This window comes from Ambystoma mexicanum, chromosome 9 (genome assembly GCF_040938575.1).
Source record: "Ambystoma mexicanum isolate Mex_15411 chromosome 9, UKY_AmexF1_1, whole genome shotgun sequence".
NCBI classification, from domain to species: Eukaryota; Metazoa; Chordata; class Amphibia; order Caudata; family Ambystomatidae; genus Ambystoma; species Ambystoma mexicanum.
In genome coordinates this window covers 749,367,162-749,387,223 of record NC_090931.1, presented here as the reverse complement: position 1 = coordinate 749,387,223, position 20,062 = coordinate 749,367,162, and the positions used below count along the sequence as shown (strand labels likewise).

Genomic DNA, 20,062 nt, shown 5'->3' with positions numbered 1-20,062 from the left:
TATAAAAGCCCCCTTCGCTTTTTAGCCAGCTTTGTGTCTGGATATCCAAACTAGTGTCCAAAAAAGACTGACATCGTTTTTTTCTGATGGTTGGTGCTTGTGTAAATGTGAATTTTGGCTTATCAGTGAGAAAAGGAATCAAATCTTTATCCAGTTTGAGAATATCCCAATGTTTAGCTGCCATTCGATACAGAATGTTACTATCTTTGGTATACTGTGTTATGATAGCAATTGGTTGTGTTTGAGATCTAGCTCTAATGCTCTTATTGACCAATTCCTTTTGTTTGGTATGTTTATATTTATTGGCTGCATGGTTAATGCATTGTGGGCTGTATCCCCTCTCAAGAAACCTATGTGTGAGTAACTTGCATTCCGAGTTATAGTCTTGATCTCTGCTGCAATTCCTGCGCGCTCTATAGAATTCCCCACCAGGTATGTTCTCAATAGTTTTCCGTTGGTGACAACTGTCTGAATGCAGGACTGAATTCACCTCAGTAGGTTTGCGATACGTCGTAGTATGTATTGAGTTCTCTGAAATCAATATGTGAAGGTCTAAAGTCTATCTGCGATGGACTCACATTCCCCGTGAATTGCATGCCAAATTTGTTCTTGTTGGCATAAGTAACAAATTCCTCAAAGGAGTTGGATGTCCCGTCCCATATCACAATTATATCATCAATAAATCTCTTCCAACCTATGATATTGTTGCAAAAGACTTCATGTTTGTATATATGCTCCTCTTCATATTGTGACATGAATAAGTTTGCCAAAGAGGGCGCAAATTTAGCGCCCAAAGCTACTCCTCTTTCTTGCAAAAATAACTGGTCATTAAATAAACAAATGTTATCCTTCAGTGTAAAAATTAAAAATTCTTTCAACATTTCAACATGCTTCCAATGTGAAGCCGAACAATTTCTAAAGGTAAATTCCAATGCCTTGACTGCTAAGTCATGTCCAATGCTAGTATATAGCGCCGTCACATCCAAAGTAGCTAATAAGTAGCTTGTGTGCCATTCAATAGATTCTAGAAATTTAAGTACATGCGTGTACTGTCCCTAATATATGATCTTATTTGCACCACGAATGGTTTGAGAGCCTCATCTAAATATTGTGAGAGGCCCTCTGTGGCCCACCCTATGCCACTCATGATTGGCCTTACTTCTGGCAGTTGTTGGTACGCTTTATGTATTTTCGGTTGAAAGTAAATAGTTGGTATTATTGGCTTGGTAACAATTAGAAACTTTTTTTCTTCATCCGTAAGCAGTCCCTTAGTGTGCCATTTAGAGATTAGATTGACCAACTCAGTGACTGTATTTTTAGTGGGATTGCACTTAAGGTCCTATAGCATTGTGGTGTGTTCAAAGGATTCATACCCATTTTTATGTAATCAACTGTGTTAAGCACCACAACATTGCCCCCTTTGTCTGCTTCTTTTATGGTAATCCTGTTGTTCTTAGAGAGGGAATTCAGCGCTTTGCATTCATCTTTGGTGAAATTGTATTTTGATTTATCACATTTTTTGAAATTATGATTCAAAGATTTGTCCATTATACAATGTATGTCCTTAATCATAGATTTATGAAAAATATATATAACATTGTCCAAAGTGATCACGTTACGGGTAGCCGCCATCTTGTTTTGCCGCGGTTGGCTTTTTAAGCCTAGACAAAACAGAACAAACTTTTCGACTGATGGGGCTAGGATGCCGGTCTAGGGATTGACCCTCATATAAACAGGTGAGATGAACCTTATATTATGGTACCCATATAATTTTACTTACAGCTGGGCAACAGATATTAATTAATAAACTCTATACACTCTCTCTTGATCCATCCAGGGCACAGGGATAGAACCCAAAATATACTTGTGACTGCATTAGAAGCAACGTTTTTTCAGGATTGGAATATAAAGCAGAACATAAGGTGGGCATAACACTATACTAATTGCATGATATCATGCACAGAGAATGTAATACAACATACACTTACTGACAATATTATATTTTTAAACACAGATTTTCAAGTTTAAATAAAGGATAAGGGTAAGAGAATCATCAAATACACTGGTTATGATACAGGGGAGCACTTGTTGGGTCCACATTTCATTCGGATTCAATTTTGCATTAAGTCATCACCATGTGGGCATGGGAGATTTGAGAATTTGGACAATGTACAAACGGTAGATGGTTGCATTTAACGCATGTTCCCAAATAATTGATTATGGACCACGGTATTCATACATTTATTAGAATGGACACATGTTATTAGATAACACTTCATATGAATTGTGTGAAATGCATGTCAATTCTAGACGTAGCTAATTGGGAATGCTCTTCTTTTGTTTTTTGCACCGTGATTGCAATGGATGCTTACTTTTGCCAACCCACAACAACCTGTGTGGTATGTTTTTGATATGGTTTTGACAATCTGCCTACTTTTTTAATGTTGTCAATTGTGATTTGCTTTTAATGGCAACCACCATATGGATTTGTTATGAATGATATCATTCATCATTTGTTTGGTTCTGCTTTAACATCATTTTAATGGACATTAATAGCCTTGAGGACGACCGTATTGGTCGAAACACGTGTCGGCTATACTATTGTTGCAGTACCGGACAACTATATAAAGAAAAGAAAAAACATCATATCGATTTCAATGTGTGGACTTTATTGTTTTGAATGGATTAATTCGATGACTTGTTGCCTAATATAGCTTTATGGTTGATGAATACTAGTTTCAAGTGCGGTGACAGTCTTACAACAATTTAATAATTTTTGTCATTATAGGAAGAATCTTTTGTGGAGGATTCTCAGATTGTGAGACTCCTGCAGCTAGGTGATATATAACTGACAATTATAATAACGAAATAGGCCGGGTGAATAGCGCACAGGATCTAGTATCAATCCACTGCAATTTAACAGGTTTATCTCAAGAAGGGTTAATGTAAGCTATAGGGTTGCAACATAGAGTTTCACAGTGACATGTATCCAAATTAAACTTATACTCAAAGTTTCTTGATTAAAACATTATTTATTAATTTAACAGTCAGTTTGAATAAGCCTTCTTTAGAAGGGAGCAAATATGTAACACTTAAATATACTTAAAAAATGCACACTCTCAGTATCAGTAAATACCCATTTGGGATGGCACACAGACACTTCCTACACCCCCAGGTGACTTCAATAGTTAGAACACTGTGAGCATTGATATATCATTGGTACATTTAAGGCAATACTGAGTTTGGTGTCAAAAGGAAAAGGTTAGGGGGAAGAAACAATAGTTAACAAGGTTCTCAAACAGGTAAGTACTTTTAAACCCCCCAATACAATGTAGATTAACCCTTTCCCAGCTATAAAAGTGAAGAATGTATGACCTTTTGGAGGGATAGTTAAAGAGGTTAGAAGATTCTCCAGGGAGCCAGGACAGCCAATGTCAATTGAGCAGAGTCTAGGGGAGCTGAAGTTCTTCTTGAAGGTAAGTAAAAAGTCTTGTACAAGGTTATAGAGTTTGTAAAAAAAATCACTGTTGGGCCACAAGCTGGGAGGCTTTTGATGGTCAAAGCTGCAAGCAACTCTGCAAAAGTCATCCAATGCAAGTCTAAATTGAGAGCTAGCAAGCTACACAACAAGAGGTAAGTACCTCTTAGTTTACAGTACCTTAGGTCGAAAGAAATTGGTTCCAGCTGGCTTCTGTTCCCGTTGTAGTATGGCAGAGCCTGCTGTTCCTGGGTTTCAGTCATGGGGACAAGAGGGAGGATATCTGGAGACTCCTGCACGACGATTCGAAGGTCGGCGGCAGCAAAGGGCATACTTCGGATCACCGGCGCTTCGAGGTTTCAGCTTCTCGCGAATGGCACCATCGCGGTTCTCGGACACTTGGTGGACATTCCTTGCTTCTGGGTTCCAGCACTCTGTTGAGGCGGCTCCGGCTTGGTTAGTCCTGCTTCGAATGAGCCCGGAGAATCTTCCTGGAGCTTGGGTCCGACTTAAAAACAAAGCACTCAATTCTGGTGTTCCTATCCCTGGCACTCGGTTCCTGCAGCAGCAATTGGAAGTACTGCCAGCTTCGAGGGGATTTCCAGATGAGTTAGTCTTGAGGTTGAATGGTCCCACCAACCCAAGGGGAGAAGTCGTCCTTTGCAGGACTTCTCTAGTCGAGGCGAATTTGGAGCTTCAGCACTGCAGCAGGGCTTCACCGGGCAAACCAACGGTCCAGGAGTTGCAGCAAGCTTCTCTTCCAAATCTTATTCGGATTTCTTTGTCCAGTGGTCGACTCTGCCTTCCTTGCAAAAGACCTTGCCTTTTATGCAAGCCTCTCCCATTCATTCGCAGCCTAGTTGTCAATCACACAGCAGGGTGGCTGTCCTCCAAGGACAGCCAGCTGGCCAATCATCTTTGGGTGCATTCCTGTAACAAAGGAGACTAAGCACAGGGAGTTTCGGGATCCTTTCTTGCTTCCTGCCCTGGCAGACACGCTGGAGCCAGAGGCGGGCTTCACCAGTGAATCTCGCCAAAGACAAAACAAACAAAGGGACCTATTCTGGTTTGGCATGCAGAGTAAGTCTCAAGAAGTACCTTTGCAACAAGAAATGGCAAAAGAAGACTACTGGGGCCATTTTGACAACATGGTTAACCATGGGTGCTTTACTGCAGCTGCGATTACATCCCGCGGTAGAAACACTCAATGGTAGTAAAAAAGTAAACCACTGCCACCAGCCATTAATTGTAGAAAGGGTTACATAAAAATGTTAAATTAGAAACTAGACATGGGGGATATCAAGTAACCCTTCTAGTACCCTATTGTAAAATAGTGTGTGCTGGGCCAAGAAAGTTACAAATGTAAGTAAAGTCAATTTCACTTCACTGTTCTTGGAAACAGTATTTTATCCAAGAGAAAGTATTTAAACTTTTGGGAAATCTAAATGACTTCCCTGTGCCACTGCACTGAAGGTGCTGTGTGCCACAATGTAAAAAGATGATGCCTATGGAGTTTGTCAGACTCCAAATCTAAAAGAAACACAGAGGTCAAATCAAAGAAAAATACATGAGAGAGTGGGAAAAAGGTTTCACTCTCTTCAGATAAAAATTAAAAATCCTAAAGTCCATCAAAAGAGCTGGGGGTCTCTAAGGTAGAAGGGAATTAGCACATTTCTGAGAATTCTCCCTAACACCTTATGAGTGGCTCTGTTGGCTACCCACATGTCAGCAGCCTGTGCTAACTTTTTGGGATCAATCTCTTTTGAGTCAGCCAAGTGCTGTCTCAGCTCAGGAGAGCAGGCATCAAAATAGATTTAAACAAAAACAGATTTCTCATTCCTTCAAAGGTGTTAACTCTGTAACCCTTTTCGGGGGCTCGGCTGTACAGAAATGCCACAGGTGCGGGGAGGGGGAGGCTGGGCTGTTGCATATGTTCTGGGCTTGCCCAGAAGTGAGCAGATTCTGGATAGAACTGAAAGCGAGGCTAGCCAGCAGCGGGGGGTGGTGCTCGATGTTGGTTCTGCCTGGGCATGCATGCTCGGGATCTTCCCCAGGCCACGCAACCTAAAGCACATAAGCAAAATGGAAGATCTGGCTTACATTGTGGCCAAGCGCAGAATTGCAATGGGCTGGAAGGCAGCCCACCGGCCCAGATTGGAGATGTGGTGGGCGGACCTCCTGAAATGGGTGGAGGCAGAATCGGTGGCCTGGTACGAAGCAGTCTCTAGAGGCGGAGAGGAGGAGGTGGGCCCCCTGATAGCCTGGAGGCAAATGGTGGCTTCAATGGTAAACACACTCCAGGCCGATTGTGACACAGATGACATGGATAAAATGATGACAGAAATACATGAAGAGGCTCAGGTGGATGGCACGGAGGGAATGGCTCAAGTTAATGGGGGTAGGGGGAAGGACAGTAAAGTGTATTTAATAATGGAACGCTTTAATATCGTCTGCTAATGTCCTAAATGGTTGAAATGTTTGCAGTGTTTGTTTATTAAATAAAAAAAATAAAAATTGTTTAAAAAAAAACTCTGTAACCCTTAACCCAACCATTAAGTTCTTTAAACACTCACATACACAGGTAGCCCAAGAGGTACCATCAGTCTTTTTGAGGGTCTTAAACCTCTTGAGGTATTTGGAAGGGGTTTTTCGCAACTCTGGCTATTAATGCCAGCTTCACTGATTCAAAATCTTTTCTCTCAATGGCACACAACTCCATTACAGCATCACAGCCATTCAGGGGGAGCCTAGACATGAGCCAAGGGATTATATCATGCCCACTGATTCCTTGAATACCATAGGTGTATTCAGATGTACTTGGCCAATCCAATACATCAAATTTTGCATCATACATACTCACTGCTTCTTTGGGCAGGCGAGTCCTCTTGTAGACATAGAGGACCCTGGGAGGGAAGCAGATTCAAGAGAGTCTTTTCATATCCATTTCATGTGGCATTTCTAACTCCCTGAGTCTGATGTTTGGCTTCAGCTTGAGCATTTAACTTTTTGAACTCCAACTCTAATCTTTTGTTTCCAAGAGAAACATATTCTGACCTTAATATTGGTCCTTGTGGTGTCCTAATGGAAATGGGTTGAGGCAAAAGGGCAGGCTGTGGCAAAGGCGGGATCTCTTCCTGAGACTCCTCTACCTCCTCTGACTCCTTTTGCAGATTGGAGTTAGACTCTAAACTGTCATCCTCATCCTTTTCCATATTATTTGGGATAGTAGGTGTAACAGGCCTACTACCCACACTTTGGTGATTTAACAACCTTGCAATCAATCAACTTTTCTTTCCGTTTACAGGCAGACCCCTTGCTTTGCACATACCTTTCAGTTGATCTACTGTCGGAATAACCAGAATTGCCTCATTGAAGGTATCCATATTTTGCATGTTAAATTTGCGTTTTACTTTTTGATGCACTTAGCCTTGTGGGTGGTTTAGTTGGACACAAATACAGCAAATACTCAATGCAAACACTCTACACAAATCCTCACCGCCTGCCACCAGTGTTAGGCTAGATTTGATGTAGTAACCCTGTGGGAGACTACAACAACCTTGTCCTCTTGGTTTTGGTAACCCACCTTTTGGTATAGGTCTGCACTACACAGAATGGTAGAGTGACTGAGCAGCCAGACCTATCTCAAGAGGGGTACATGTGAGCTGTAGAGGTGTAACATTGAAATCCACAAATACAGGTTTTCTAGTAAAATAAATATTTATGTATTTACCAGTCAGTTTTAAATAAGCCTTCTTTATAAAGGGCAATATGCAACAATAAAAATACACTCCAAAATACTTTCTCAGAATCAAGTCAAGCAAGTAGATACTCTTTAGAGATGCATCATACACACTTCATACACCTTGAGGTGAATTCACTAACTAGGACAATAATGGCATTTATATATCACTTTTTATACTGTTAACAGGTTCTCAAAGCATGTGAGCACTTTCCAATCTCCAAATGAAATCTAGATTAAACCTTTCCCAGCAATACAAGTTAAACCTATGTACCACCTATGAGGGACAGTTGGCACCAAAGTGACTGGGTTAGAAAAGTCTACAGAGAACCAGGACAGCCAAAGTCAATTTGAACAATGTCTATGGAGCTGAGGCACTTCTGTAGAAAGCACAAAAGTCTTGCTCAATGTTTTTAGAGAGTTTGTAGAAAAAGATTCATTCTTGGGCCACAAGCTGGGAGGTTTGTGAAAGTCAGAGCTGAAATCAACTCTTGAGAAAAATAGCTACTGCAAGTCTCCAGTGAGAACCTACAAGCTACAGACAAGTGGTAAGTACCCCTTTAGTCAGCACAGTACCTTAAGTTTGAAGACAAGGATCGAGCTGGCTCCTGTTCTGGTTGCAGTCTTGCAGATCCTGGGTTCCTGGGCCTCAGTCGTGGGGACAAGAGGGAGGATGTCTGAAGGACTCCTGCACTGCAGTTCGAAGGCAGGCGGCGGGTACGTGCTCTCTTCAGATTAGCTGAACTTCGCGGTTTCAGCTTCCAGCAAATGGCACCACTGCAGATCTTGGACACTTGATGGGCTTCCCTTGCTTCTGGAGTCCAGCACTCTGGTGAGGTGACTCGGGCTTGGGTTGTCCTGCTTCAGGAGGGTCCTCAGGATATTCCTGGAACTCTGGTTCGGCTTAAAGATGATGCACTTGATTCTGGGGTTCCTGACCCCTGGCACTCGGTTCCAGCAGCAGCAAAGAAGTATAGCCAGCAGGGAAAGGTCTTTCAGCAAACCCAAGAAAGACCTCACAAGCAAGAAATGGCGAAAAAAAAAGACCGCAGTCATTCTGACAAAATGGTCACCCATGGGTGCTACACTGCAGCTGAGGATTTAGCCTGCCGGAAGAAATTTCCAACGGTAGCAAAATTAAACAACTGCCACCAGCCATTAAATGTAGTGAGGGTAACATAAAAAATGTTACAAGAGAAAGTAGGAAAAGGTGATACTAAGTAACCCCCCCAGCACTCCGCATAAGATGGGGTGTGCTGGACTTACATAAGCAAAACAGGTAAGTAAAGTCAATTTAACATTACTACTCTTGGGAACAGTAGTTCACCCAAGAAATCCAAAGGACTTCTCTGGGACACTGTACTGAGGGTGTTGTGTGTTACAATACAAAAGGTAGATGCCTATGGAGTTTCAGACTCCAAAAACAAAGAAAACAGAGTCCAAATCAGATCAACATACATGAGAGAGTGAGAAAAAGGTCTCACTCACTCCAGGGCTTAAGTCCAGCAAAAGAGCTGGGGGTCTCTAGGGTTGAAGGGAATTAGCATAGAAATGAGAATTCTCCCTAAAACCTCATGATCAAGATTTCTCTCTATTAGATTAGACTTATTTCCAGAGGATGGCAGTCCTCTGTCCACACACAATTTCTTCAAGTTATCAACTTTCAAAGCACTAAAAGAGGACATCGTGACTGTTTCCATAATTTAAACAAGAGTAGGTAACTGTTCTAATACCAGTAGGTTCGATTCACATGTTCTGTGTAAGTACAAACGGGATACTACACCAGTGGGCAACTCTGGGGTACTCATGACCTTACCTTCACCGCTCTAACAACAATTTGTTGAGATGGATTTCTGAAAACTGGCGTGGTGGACAGATTGTAGGAGGCCACCCTAGTTAAAGTGAACCGGGGAACTCTGGGAGCACGGGCGTAGTGGGCCCCTGCAGCCTCTGTAGCGTGGGGGCACCCACTTCCACATGTCCTGAGAGGGGGCTCACTCGTACAAAAAAAAAGGAAATTTACACATACAAAAAAAGAAAGTCACTCTGCCTTCATACAGAAATTATTTCTTCATAATAAAATAATGATAATAAGGCATTTATATAGCGCTACAAACCCTCAGGTATCTGAGCACTGCTTATTATTACCCACGGTGTGTGGTGCTCATTTATCGACCTCGAAAGGATGAAAGGCTGAGTTTTGCTCTGCCGGGATTAGAACCTGCGTCAGCAGGCTCTGCACCAATGTCAAAGCGAGCGCTCTACTCGCTGTGCCACTTGACCGGCATGAAGGCAGAGTGACTTAAAAAAGAAACTATATCTTTTTGAAGTCTGAGGGCTCCTCCCGCCCCATGACATGGAAGCCTCCAGGCAGGAGGACTCCATGTCATGGGGTGTGGGGAGCCCTATGTCTTGAAAAATAAATAATTTATTTTTTTCATCACGATCCAGAGACGCAATCCAACTCGACCAGACCCCCTGGTCAGAGTGTGGGACTGCAGGAACCAAAGAAGATCGACCAAGCAAATAGTGTCCTTTGTTGGTGCTGCAGAAAAGGCGCCAAAACCGCAGAGTGACCAGTGAAGTTGATGAAAACCGTACCAGAGGTCCTCCCTCGAGACTGTTGCTGATAGATGCTGTCCAATGCCCTGCCTTTTGTCATCAGACCAAGGAATCCAGAGGTCGGGTCCAGAGCTGCAACATCGCGGAGCATCCACCACAAACGTTTTCTGTGGGGGGAAAAGGGTGTTGCTTACCTGATTCCAGAAAGTCGCTCCAGAGCATTCGAGCAAGGCTCTAACAGACTTGCTGTGCAGGGAAGCTGCCTCTAAAATCTGAAGCTGTGCTAAGATAATGACTTCAAACCTGCATTTTGACAGTCCCTCAGTTCCTTCTTCAGCCTCCATGCCAAGAATCTGTGACTCACTATTCTTAGAGAGGTACAGCTCCAACCTACTGTTGAGGTCCAACCAGACCGAAACACGTGTCTGGGGTTGCTGTTGGTACTCTTGTTCAGAGGAGAATTGCGTAGCATTTCTGTGCTGGACTGCCTTAGGGTAGGACAAAGACTGATATGCTTTGGATATTTCTCCTCTGTGAAAGATAGTGAGCTAAAGAATCTGGCTAAGGCCCTCGTAACCAGGATTAATATCTGGCAGAGGGACTCCAAGGACCCCCTTGTTTTTTTAAGAATCGAACAGGAGCTGCTGTCGCCTACCCTGGGGACCCGCTGGTGACACCGTCTTCTTTCTTCATGAAACGTTACTGTCCCACACCTAGGTACTCGCCTGGGTGCTTGCTGTGTCAGATCACCTCCTAGCAGACACCTCCTGAGATTTCTGAGGCGCATTGAGGTGGACAACTCAACTGTGTTCTCCCAGGTCTAGGGACACTCGCCCTTTGGTCTGCAATCCTCCAGGTGGTCTGCCTGACCTCCCTGAACCACTACTTTTTAACTAAAAATTTGACCTATCTGCAACATAGAAGACACATGCTATTTTGACAGCACTTGCCTTTCTTCGTTTTTCTGCCCAGGGGCCCTGTTCACCCAGTGTCCCCAACGACTTTGAGGTTCTCATTCCCAGATAGGGTTGGACTTTCTAAAGGATAGGTTGTCTATCTTAGTAGCATTTGTGTTGCTTACTTTAAATGTTGGTTATAAGAAATGATTTGATAAACTTGAATGCTACTCTAAATACTTAGCTCTAAATAATCCAAGAGTTTACTATTGAACTGAGTAATGCTTAACAAAAGTCGTACTGTATGTAAATGTGAGTATGTTTCCTTACCTGTAATTCTAACACTGCGTTAGCTCCCTTAGTGTTTATAATAAATAGCAATTTTTTGTAAAACTACTGTGTATAATGGTATTCCTGACTATAGGTGTGCCCTGAGGTCTTTGTACTTACCTACAGCCCTTCTGCAGCCTAACATAAACCTGGCTGCTTGTCCATTGCTACCAATCCTTCTGGGTAGTTCAGGCCAAACCTTAGAGTTGGAGCCCTGTTCTCCTAAGAGTGAGTCTTCTATAGTACTACCACAGGTGGACTTAAGTAAAACTCCCTAACATCCTTGACATACACCCCACTTTTCTAAATACCGAACTCCAACATCCCCATTTCCATTTTTGTGTTAAGATTCTGCGAAACGACATTTGATGAAATAGGGTGTGAGAAAAAGGGGTAATACCCTTTCAGCCAGCAGGTAAGCTGTGCGAGGAAAGGTGCAAGATCTCTATGCACTATTCCTGCACAGCAGTGAGAGGGCCCCTGCAAAAGGACTGCACTTGCATTGCAGACTCATGCAGCATTCAAAATAGGGACATGCTACGTTGCACCAAAGAAGTGGAGACTAGTTGACTGGGGCTGCATCTTGCATCTCTTACCCGGCAGAGATAATAGTAGTGCAAGCCCCACGTTACGTTTAAACAGAACCTAGCGACAGCCTTCTGTGGCATGGCTGGAGAGTGAGCTAATTAGTGATGTGCTGTTGTGCTCACTGAGAGCCTTTGAACATAGACTGGCATGACAAAGAGTGCTCAGTGTTATCCTCCTCTCCAAGGCAGTAGAGACAGACCTTGTTTGGGTCTGACACATCTCCCTTCCAAAAGCCTGAGGGCTTTGGAATATTGGGTATTGGGTGTGATGCTGTGAAAAAAGACAAAATAGCTAGTGGTGTTCCAAATTAGCATATTAATTGCATGGAAAAGGAACCTAAGTCATGGGGAGGTGCTGGCTTCTTACGTACTTCCCTTGACTTCTCTTCTGGCTTTAGCAGTGCCAAGGAGAGCTTACATAAAGATCCACAGCTCCCCATGTTGAGTAACAAAGTTTCAGAAGACAGCCGCTGCTAGAGAAGATTTATCTAACATGAGGAATCAGTGGGGGAGAGGGACTAATCCTTGAGAAAGATCATTACAGAGACGTAAGTTGTTTGTTCAAGATGTTATGGCTCACACCACCGCTCATCTTGATTTCACATTGTAGTTATTGGTGGGAGCTAATTTTTTAAAAACAATACAGATTGTTCTGAAATTTCAATGGTCACCTGGTAGGGTCTACAGCGCTGCAGATATATATATATATTGCAAGACCTGTTTCAAGTAGAAGATCTTCCAAATGTGTCTATGAAAGTGGAATTTAAATTTTGCACCACACTTAAATGAGTTGGTTGGTATCCCGGTGGTAATACCGCCAGGATACCGCCCAATGCTAATAGCGTTACCGTAACTTGGTCTGGCGCAATTTGCGCCGCATCAAGAGTTGTGGTGGCGCTGTTGGTTACCATTTTTTTAGGGTCCATAAACTCTATGGGGCATTACGGTGCTATTACTGCCGGCACATTCACCTCCAGCTTTGAGCTGGAGGTGAATGCTTCATGGCAGGGCCAAACTCAAGATTGGGCGGAGATGTAATGTGGCGTTAATAGCATTTCCGCTGCATGTTTACCGCTCTGCCCAACTCGTGATGAGACCAGTATGAAAATGAGCAATTCTTAATGAGCATTTCCCAAACTGTTTCCCTTGTTCTGTGCCTGTTTGCCCATTTGTGTAAATCCTTGGAAAAACATAACTTGTAAATGTATTGTGGATGTTTGAAAGCAAATTTGATATCACTCCCACACACATTTCCTTGAATGATCATTTTTAATATGTGTTTTCTTTCAGGCCCTGTCTTTCTTCCTAAACCCACCAGCTGCAAGATGGTCTCAGCTTTCAGAAGTACTCAGTTGGCAATTTTCATCAGTAACTAAAAGGGGACTCAATGCAGACCAACTGAATATGTTGGGAGAAAAACTGCTGGGTAGGGCGACATAAGTGAATTTTAAATACCTGAATAATTAAGAAATGGGGTCTGTTTTCTAAATCAATTATCATGCAGGCTGGATTTGCAAAGGATGTAGCTCCATTGATCCAGATTGAGGAGAGAAATGTTGCCTGCATGTCTTCGTTTAACTACCTAGAGATTACTTTCGCTCATGAAGATCACTGGATCACAGATGTTGTTAATGAGGCTATAAAACAAGCCAATGTCATGGTTGCAGCTTCGGATTTTGCTAGATCACTTTGGAGTACCTTGTTTGACCCCATATGCCACAAAATCTGTATTTGTTACTCTGTACGGTGCAAGGGTATGGAATGAGTTGTCTCCAGCACATTATAGAAGAAAGAAATGCATTTATTTTACGCTGTGTTGGAACTTTCAAAGTTGGCTTTTACCTACTGCTCCCAGCTGGGACTGGGCTGTGGGTATGCGCCAGACTTGGCGGCATTATGTATGTTCTAGTTGTGGGTGGTAGAATGCTGGAGCCTTCATTTTGGTCTTATTCAGACTGTGGGTAAAGATCCAATGGAGGGTGGTAAATGGCATATAATGAAGTAGTTGGCCAACATTAAAAGTTCATTTTCTTCAGTGGATCTCCTTAAGTATTCTTCAGAAATGCAATCTATACCTGATAATGCCAGGCAAAATCAACAATCTTTATATAAGATGAAGAGCTCATCAGTCGGGGAGGGCCCTGAACTAATAACATTGGCAGTATTTAGGGAGGTTTTTCAGAATGCCTGTGTTTTAGGGGTTTAGAAGAACAGCCCAATACTGTGTTTTGGATACACTTGGGGAACATTGTTAATGGCAACGTAGCAGAGCAGTGGGCCATCACTCTTGAGAGGCAAGTGAACTGGTTCAAGGTACAGTTAGGCCCATACAAGCGCTCAAAAAAGAAACCACAAATATATACAGAAAATAAGTGTACTCTTTAATGTGGGTGTTATCGTAAACACTGTTCAAATAAGTACTAAAAAGATACATTGAAATGAAAACAGTTTATTTAAAAACACAAGACCCAGCTCACTTCGAAACCCAGTATGAAAACAATCTCAGTCTGTGGTAGCTTTTCAACAAGAGATTCTGTAGAGTCCTAGCTCAGTAGTAGTAGGAGAGTCCAGGAAAGCAAGGGAGTCCCAAACAATGAAGAAAGCAAGTGTAGAGCCCAAACAGAATCTAGAATAGAATGTGAGTCCCTTTAGTCAAGTAGTAGGTGTTTTTGGAAGCAGCTACCAACCCTAGGGTCCAAAGGGATGTAGCCTAGAAGTACTGACCTAGCCACCACTGACCTGGGTCAGTCCTGAGTAGTGCTGAGGTAAGCAGGACTTTGTGCCTTTTGGGGGAGATGCTTGCATAGCCCTCTGGTGAGGGCTATGAAACCATTTAACCAAAAGTTAAGAACATTTTTTGTTTCCAAATGGAAATACCAGACTATCTAAAGTTGCGGCACCGGCAGAACAGTGAGGCTGAACTCAGAGGAGAGAGGAAGGATGGTAGCGAAGTAGTTATTCAACATACTTAACCGAAGATAACACACAACCTTGGTATACTGACACATATACACTTTTCATAAATCACACATATATATTTAGAAGGTCAATTACTTGGGTAAAGACAATAATGCATATTCAAATCTTGTTTACGTATACAAAGAGTAATGTTCAACTAAGACCCAAACCACTCCCTAAAATGCATTTTTGGCCCACCACCTGGTGGTGAGCACGCCGCAGAGCTCAGGAGTATGAATAAAATAAATAAAACACAATAAACACACACATTAATGCGTCCCAATCAAGACCCCATATGCCAACACTGAACAGAGGTACAGTAATTCCTAACCCTGTAGAACATAGTACCATTAATGATACAAATGCATATCATACATTCATATAGCACCTAAAGTGACGGAATGGGTTAATACCTAAGAGCCTATACCCAGAGGGCCACCAAAAGATAGAACACAGGTAGACTTGTAATGCCAGAATCATTACACTCATAGAAAAATAGATACTGTACAGTTATAAAATATAACCAGTCCTTTTCCGTAGATGGGAATGTCATATCAAGACTTTATTAGCATAGATGAAATCAGTGGTGCTTGCTAAAATTTTAGTCTTTGGCCTACAACTCTCTGGACGCAAGGGTGACCCAAATAAAATGCAGATACGTACCTTTTTAAGTCATTTGAGGTGAGTTTTAGGCAAGTTCCCAAGTTTCCCATAGGAATTAACAGGACAAAGTGAGTAGGCACAGCAAAGGTTATGGGAAAAAGGAAGGTGAGTTCCAGTTCTACCACTCAAGTGTGGTGAACACGCCAACCAACCCCAGGGGATGCCAGAGAAAGACCCTATTGAAGATCTCCAGTGCCTGGATTTGGGTCAATGTGAATGTACTCCAAAATTCATTGGGACGGAACATGCAGAAAAGTTCAAACACAGAATGTTAGGAAAGATTTTCTTATTGCTGCTTTCCTCCATGTTTTACAAAAGTCCACCTGTGGTAGGACTTGTGAAGGGCTCCAACTCGGTATAGGCCTGAACTACACAAGTTATGTTGGTAGCAATGGTTTAGCAGGATGATTTGGGGTGGGCACCGCTATTACTTGTATAAAAATATAGTTTCAGTGCACAGAAATGTGTAACGGAGCACACCTTGAGACCTAGGAACAAGGTTACCAATAACTGAGCAAAAGAAAGAATTAGAAACTCATCTCAATTCTAGGTGTGCTCACGTTGGGCTCTCTGCTGGAGCTGCAGTAGGTTATGGTGACAAACTCCATAGGCATAATCTTTTTACATTGTGTCACACAGCACCTTCAGTGCAGTAGCACAGGGAAGTCTTTAAGATTTTCCCAAGGTGTAAATACCTTCTCTTGGATAACAACTGTTTACAAGAGCAGTGAAGTGAAATTGACTTTACTTACATGTGTAACTTTCTAGACCTAGCACACACTATCTTACAATAGGGTGCTGGAGGGGCTACTTAGTATCCCCTTTGTCTAGTTTCTCATGTACCATTTGTATGTTACCCTTTCTACAATTAATGGCTGGTGGCAGTGGTTTACCTTTTCCTACCATTGTGTATTTTTATTGCGGTCTGCGTTCACATCTGCAGTAAAGCCCCCATGGGTGCCCATTTTGTCAAAATGTCCCGGTCTTCTTTTTTTGCCATTAATTGTTGGAAAGGTCCTTCTTGAGACTTACTCTGCGCTCCAAACCAGGTTTGGTCCCTTGTTCGTTTTGTCTTTGGCGGGATTCACTGGTGAATCCCCGCCTCTGGCTCCACTGTGTCTGGCAGGGGCAGGAAGGAAGGGAGGGAGGTGCCAGAAATTCTCTGTGCTTAATCCCCTTGGTTACAGGAATGCAACCAAAGATGGTTAGCCGGCTGACTGTCCTTGGAGGACAGCCACCCTGCTCTATGATTGACAGCTAGGCTGCGAATGAATGGGAGAAACATGCATAAAAGCCAAAGCTTTTTGCTTGGAAGGCAGAGTCGACCACTGGGTGAAGGAATGTTGGGTGTCCTGACCCACGTTTGAGCTATCATGCTGCAACATTTGGTGCTGTGGGCTTAGAAAATCCAAGATGGCCAAAAAGCCCACATGTGCGCCAGAATCCAGGAGAACCACGCAGTTTGTGCACACACCAAAATGGTTACCTAACTTGCCACCCACCAGTGTAAAGAAAGATCTTTGTTATCAAAATCCACTGTTACTGATGTCAAAAAGTTGCTGAAATCGTGGCTCTTCGGACCACTTTAAAGATTCAACCCTTTTGTGCGGTTCCACATAACCATTTTACTGTAAGGAGCCCCATCAAAACAATGTTAAGCAAGGATTATTTACTACCATGTAAGAACCATTCCTGTTTGGAATGCATTAATCCAAGAAAGATCCCAAAAATGGATGCAGTACCAACAAAAACCTCAAGGCGGCGCTAGCGGTCTAAACTCTGACAGGAGAACTGAGTGCAGTTGCTGACAAAGGAATTTGACTCAGCTGACTTCAAAGGCTGCATTTTAATCAAAAATTAGCCACCTGCTGTTCCCAGAGGCCAGAAGCCTGGGAAACTGTCTCACCTCAAGAGATTCACACCACAGCCCAGGATATCACATGGCCATAATAACCAAATGCAAAGTGACCCCCTGGTCTGCTGACCTCAGCCTCCTGTAGACCACACAATAGACTCTTGCACTTGAATAGAATATGTTGATTTTGACTGTTTCCTGTCAACAAAGGCCTGCCTGCCAGCAGAGGCATGGTTTCTGACCCACCCAAGTCTTGGAGGCGGACTCCAACACTCTGAGAACTGAATTGAAAGCAACAAATACAGTTTATAAAAATACTGATAACTCTTTGTAATCAAATGACAGGAATGTATAACTTTGAGAGCCTTAATTTAAAAAATGTACCTATGTGTATTTTGATCAAATATAGATTTGTGTGCAATTTGACAGGGGAGTGTCCTTTCTGCAGGCCATATAATGACATCGCTCTGACACTGCACTTCTTTCCCCCAATCAAGAGAGAAAGGAAAGCTTGACCAATGATAAATTGAGAGGGGGGCTGGCTTAGTGATGCGCACACACCCACTTTCAAAACACATAAAAAGAGACTGCTGGGACAGGTAGAGACATTCAATTCCATTTGCTGTGAAGCATGCTGACCGACGACTTCACATCCAGAGATCCTACACTTAGACTTCCAAGCTAAACAGAGACTACAGAACTTTGAACCAAGAAGGCCCACTGCAAGCAAAAGTATTTGTCAGCAGGCCCAAAAATCATTTGTAGACTATTCACAGCCGGACCTAGCTGTTGATTCTGGCCTGAAACCCTGTGCCAGAAAGATCCAGAAGCAGTGCTGTACCCACAGAAAGCAGAGCAGTATCCAGAACCAGAGGCCAGAGATCCAGAGTGACCCAGACCGCTGTTAGCAGAACCAGAGAGCTGACCCAGATCACTGTGAAGTGCCGAGACCAGAACCGGAGTCCAGTCCAAAACCTGACCAGATCCGTGGCGAGGCCTGTTTCAAAAATATATTGTGAGTACCTAGCAGAACTGTGCAGAACCAATCTCTTAGTTAAAATAATCTAATCCAAACTATTTTAATCTAACCAGAACTGCCTCCTAACTGTCACCTGTCATTTGTAAAGCTGCACCACTGTCATTTGTCAATTCTGCAGCTGCAAAGCTGTAACCTGTCGCTTTGAACTTTTAAAATTTCAAATCCGAAAAACAACCTTCACAAAATCGTTCATAACTCCGTAACCGATTGTGCTAGGAACTTGATTTAGCTTTCCTCTGAAAGCGTAGAATCTCAGCTTTTCAACAAGCTTAAAACCGACTTGCTACTCCTTATACTTTTGCCGTACTCGTGATTCACGCATTCGCGAATTTTGCCGCGATTTGGTTAAAAATCCAGCCACGTGTGAAAACAGCAGCTTCCTTGCTTTCCTTTGCCAAAAATTTGTTTAACCCCCTAGTTACTCCTAGAGCATTGTTAAAGGGAGCCTGCACTCATCCCTAGTATCTCTCACTCACCCTGAACCTCCTAAAGGGAATTAAAAGCATTTTCAGCATATTTCTCACTGCATTGTCACCATATTCAAAGCATTTTGCCTGTGTTTCAAAACTCCTATCTGTTGTATAAACTGCTGGGGGGGAATTGAACTGAATTCTATTTGATTGCATTCCTAAGAACTGTGTGCTCTCATCTTCATCTCCTTACATTGCATAAAGGGGGGGGTGAATTGTGCAAGAAAGTGATTAGATTGTCTTTTGCTGAAATCCTATCAAGTTATTTTCTGTACTGCATTTTCATTCCACATTGCATCTATTTGAAACCATAAAAGTGTTGTTGCTATCTTATCCACCCTATACCCACTCATCATTGATTATAAAGAAGTGTGCTAGTGCCAGACTATCCATTATTGATTACTGCTCAGATTAAGTGTGATATTCAATTATTAATTCATTATAAAAGTGTGATATATATATATATATTGTTTAAATTCTCAAATAAACCTTTTAAACTTGCAAAACAGAACTACTTCTTGGCTCAGTGGGGTCAGGGGGATTCCAAGAGAGGGGTGTTATATAGGGGTAGTCATCCAGAACTCATGAACTGGACATAGAGATATATCAATAAGGGTTTCCATTCAGTATCCCAGACTAGGCATTGACTTAGCTGTAGTGTTGAATTGAATCCTCTTACAAATTGGGGGCTCGAGCCGGACGTCTCGGTTAGAACTATCACTTGTGCAGTTTAATACAATGTGCTAACTGACGGGATCCATACATCCGGTCGGATCACCACGCTGTTTTACGCTGTAAAGCACTCTTCAAAGGGACACTCTAAGGAAAAGGTCTGTTTTGCAAAAATAAAATACTAATTTCTGTAAGTCAGGACAGAGATCAATCTCTAGAATGACGACCTTGGTAGACATGAAAATAGCGAGGGAGCACCTCTTACATAAGCTATTTGTGAGAGGTGAGTGGACTCACCAGGACCAAACGGTCTGGTTGCAGGCCATCGCGCAACAGGTCACTGAAACACGGTCAGACATATGGAGAGATCAGGGTCCATTACATGTGGCCCTGAGTGAACTATATATGGCTCCTAAAGCCAAAGATGAACACAATAAGATTGCCAGGATAGCGGCATACCTGTACCTATATATGGGAGACATGCAGGATAAATGTACTGAAAGCCAAGATCTGGCAAATAGGCGACAGATGGCGTTAGAGAAGGTCCAATCTGATCTGGACTCTTCTGAGCAGAGGCTGCACAGAAGCCAGGAGTCCGAAAAGGAGAGTAGACAGTACATCATTAAAATAAAGAAGGATATGGATATCCTGCGACAGGAAAAGGCTGACCAGGATACCAGAATTCTGGCTTTGCAGAAGGAGCACCAAGACAGTTTGGACTCCTTACTGCAGTGCCAGAAAAAGCTGGAGCAACAGATCAATTTCAACAGGGCATGCACAGAGCAGGTAGCCACCCTGCAAATCCAACTAGAC

General features: G+C 42.7%; 1 protein-coding gene across 3 annotated transcripts in view; it reads left to right on the top strand.

The window, feature by feature from the left end:
- The window catches only part of STAT1 (signal transducer and activator of transcription 1), an 876,601-nt gene that overhangs the window by 519,576 nt on the left and 336,963 nt on the right, over nt 1-20,062 (top strand). For all 3 annotated transcript variants that reach the window (XM_069615679.1, XM_069615677.1, XM_069615678.1), the window contains exon 17: nt 12,883-13,018. In XM_069615679.1, the coding sequence (XP_069471780.1) occupies nt 12,883-13,018 (136 nt within the window). The remainder of the gene's footprint in view (nt 1-12,882; nt 13,019-20,062) is intronic.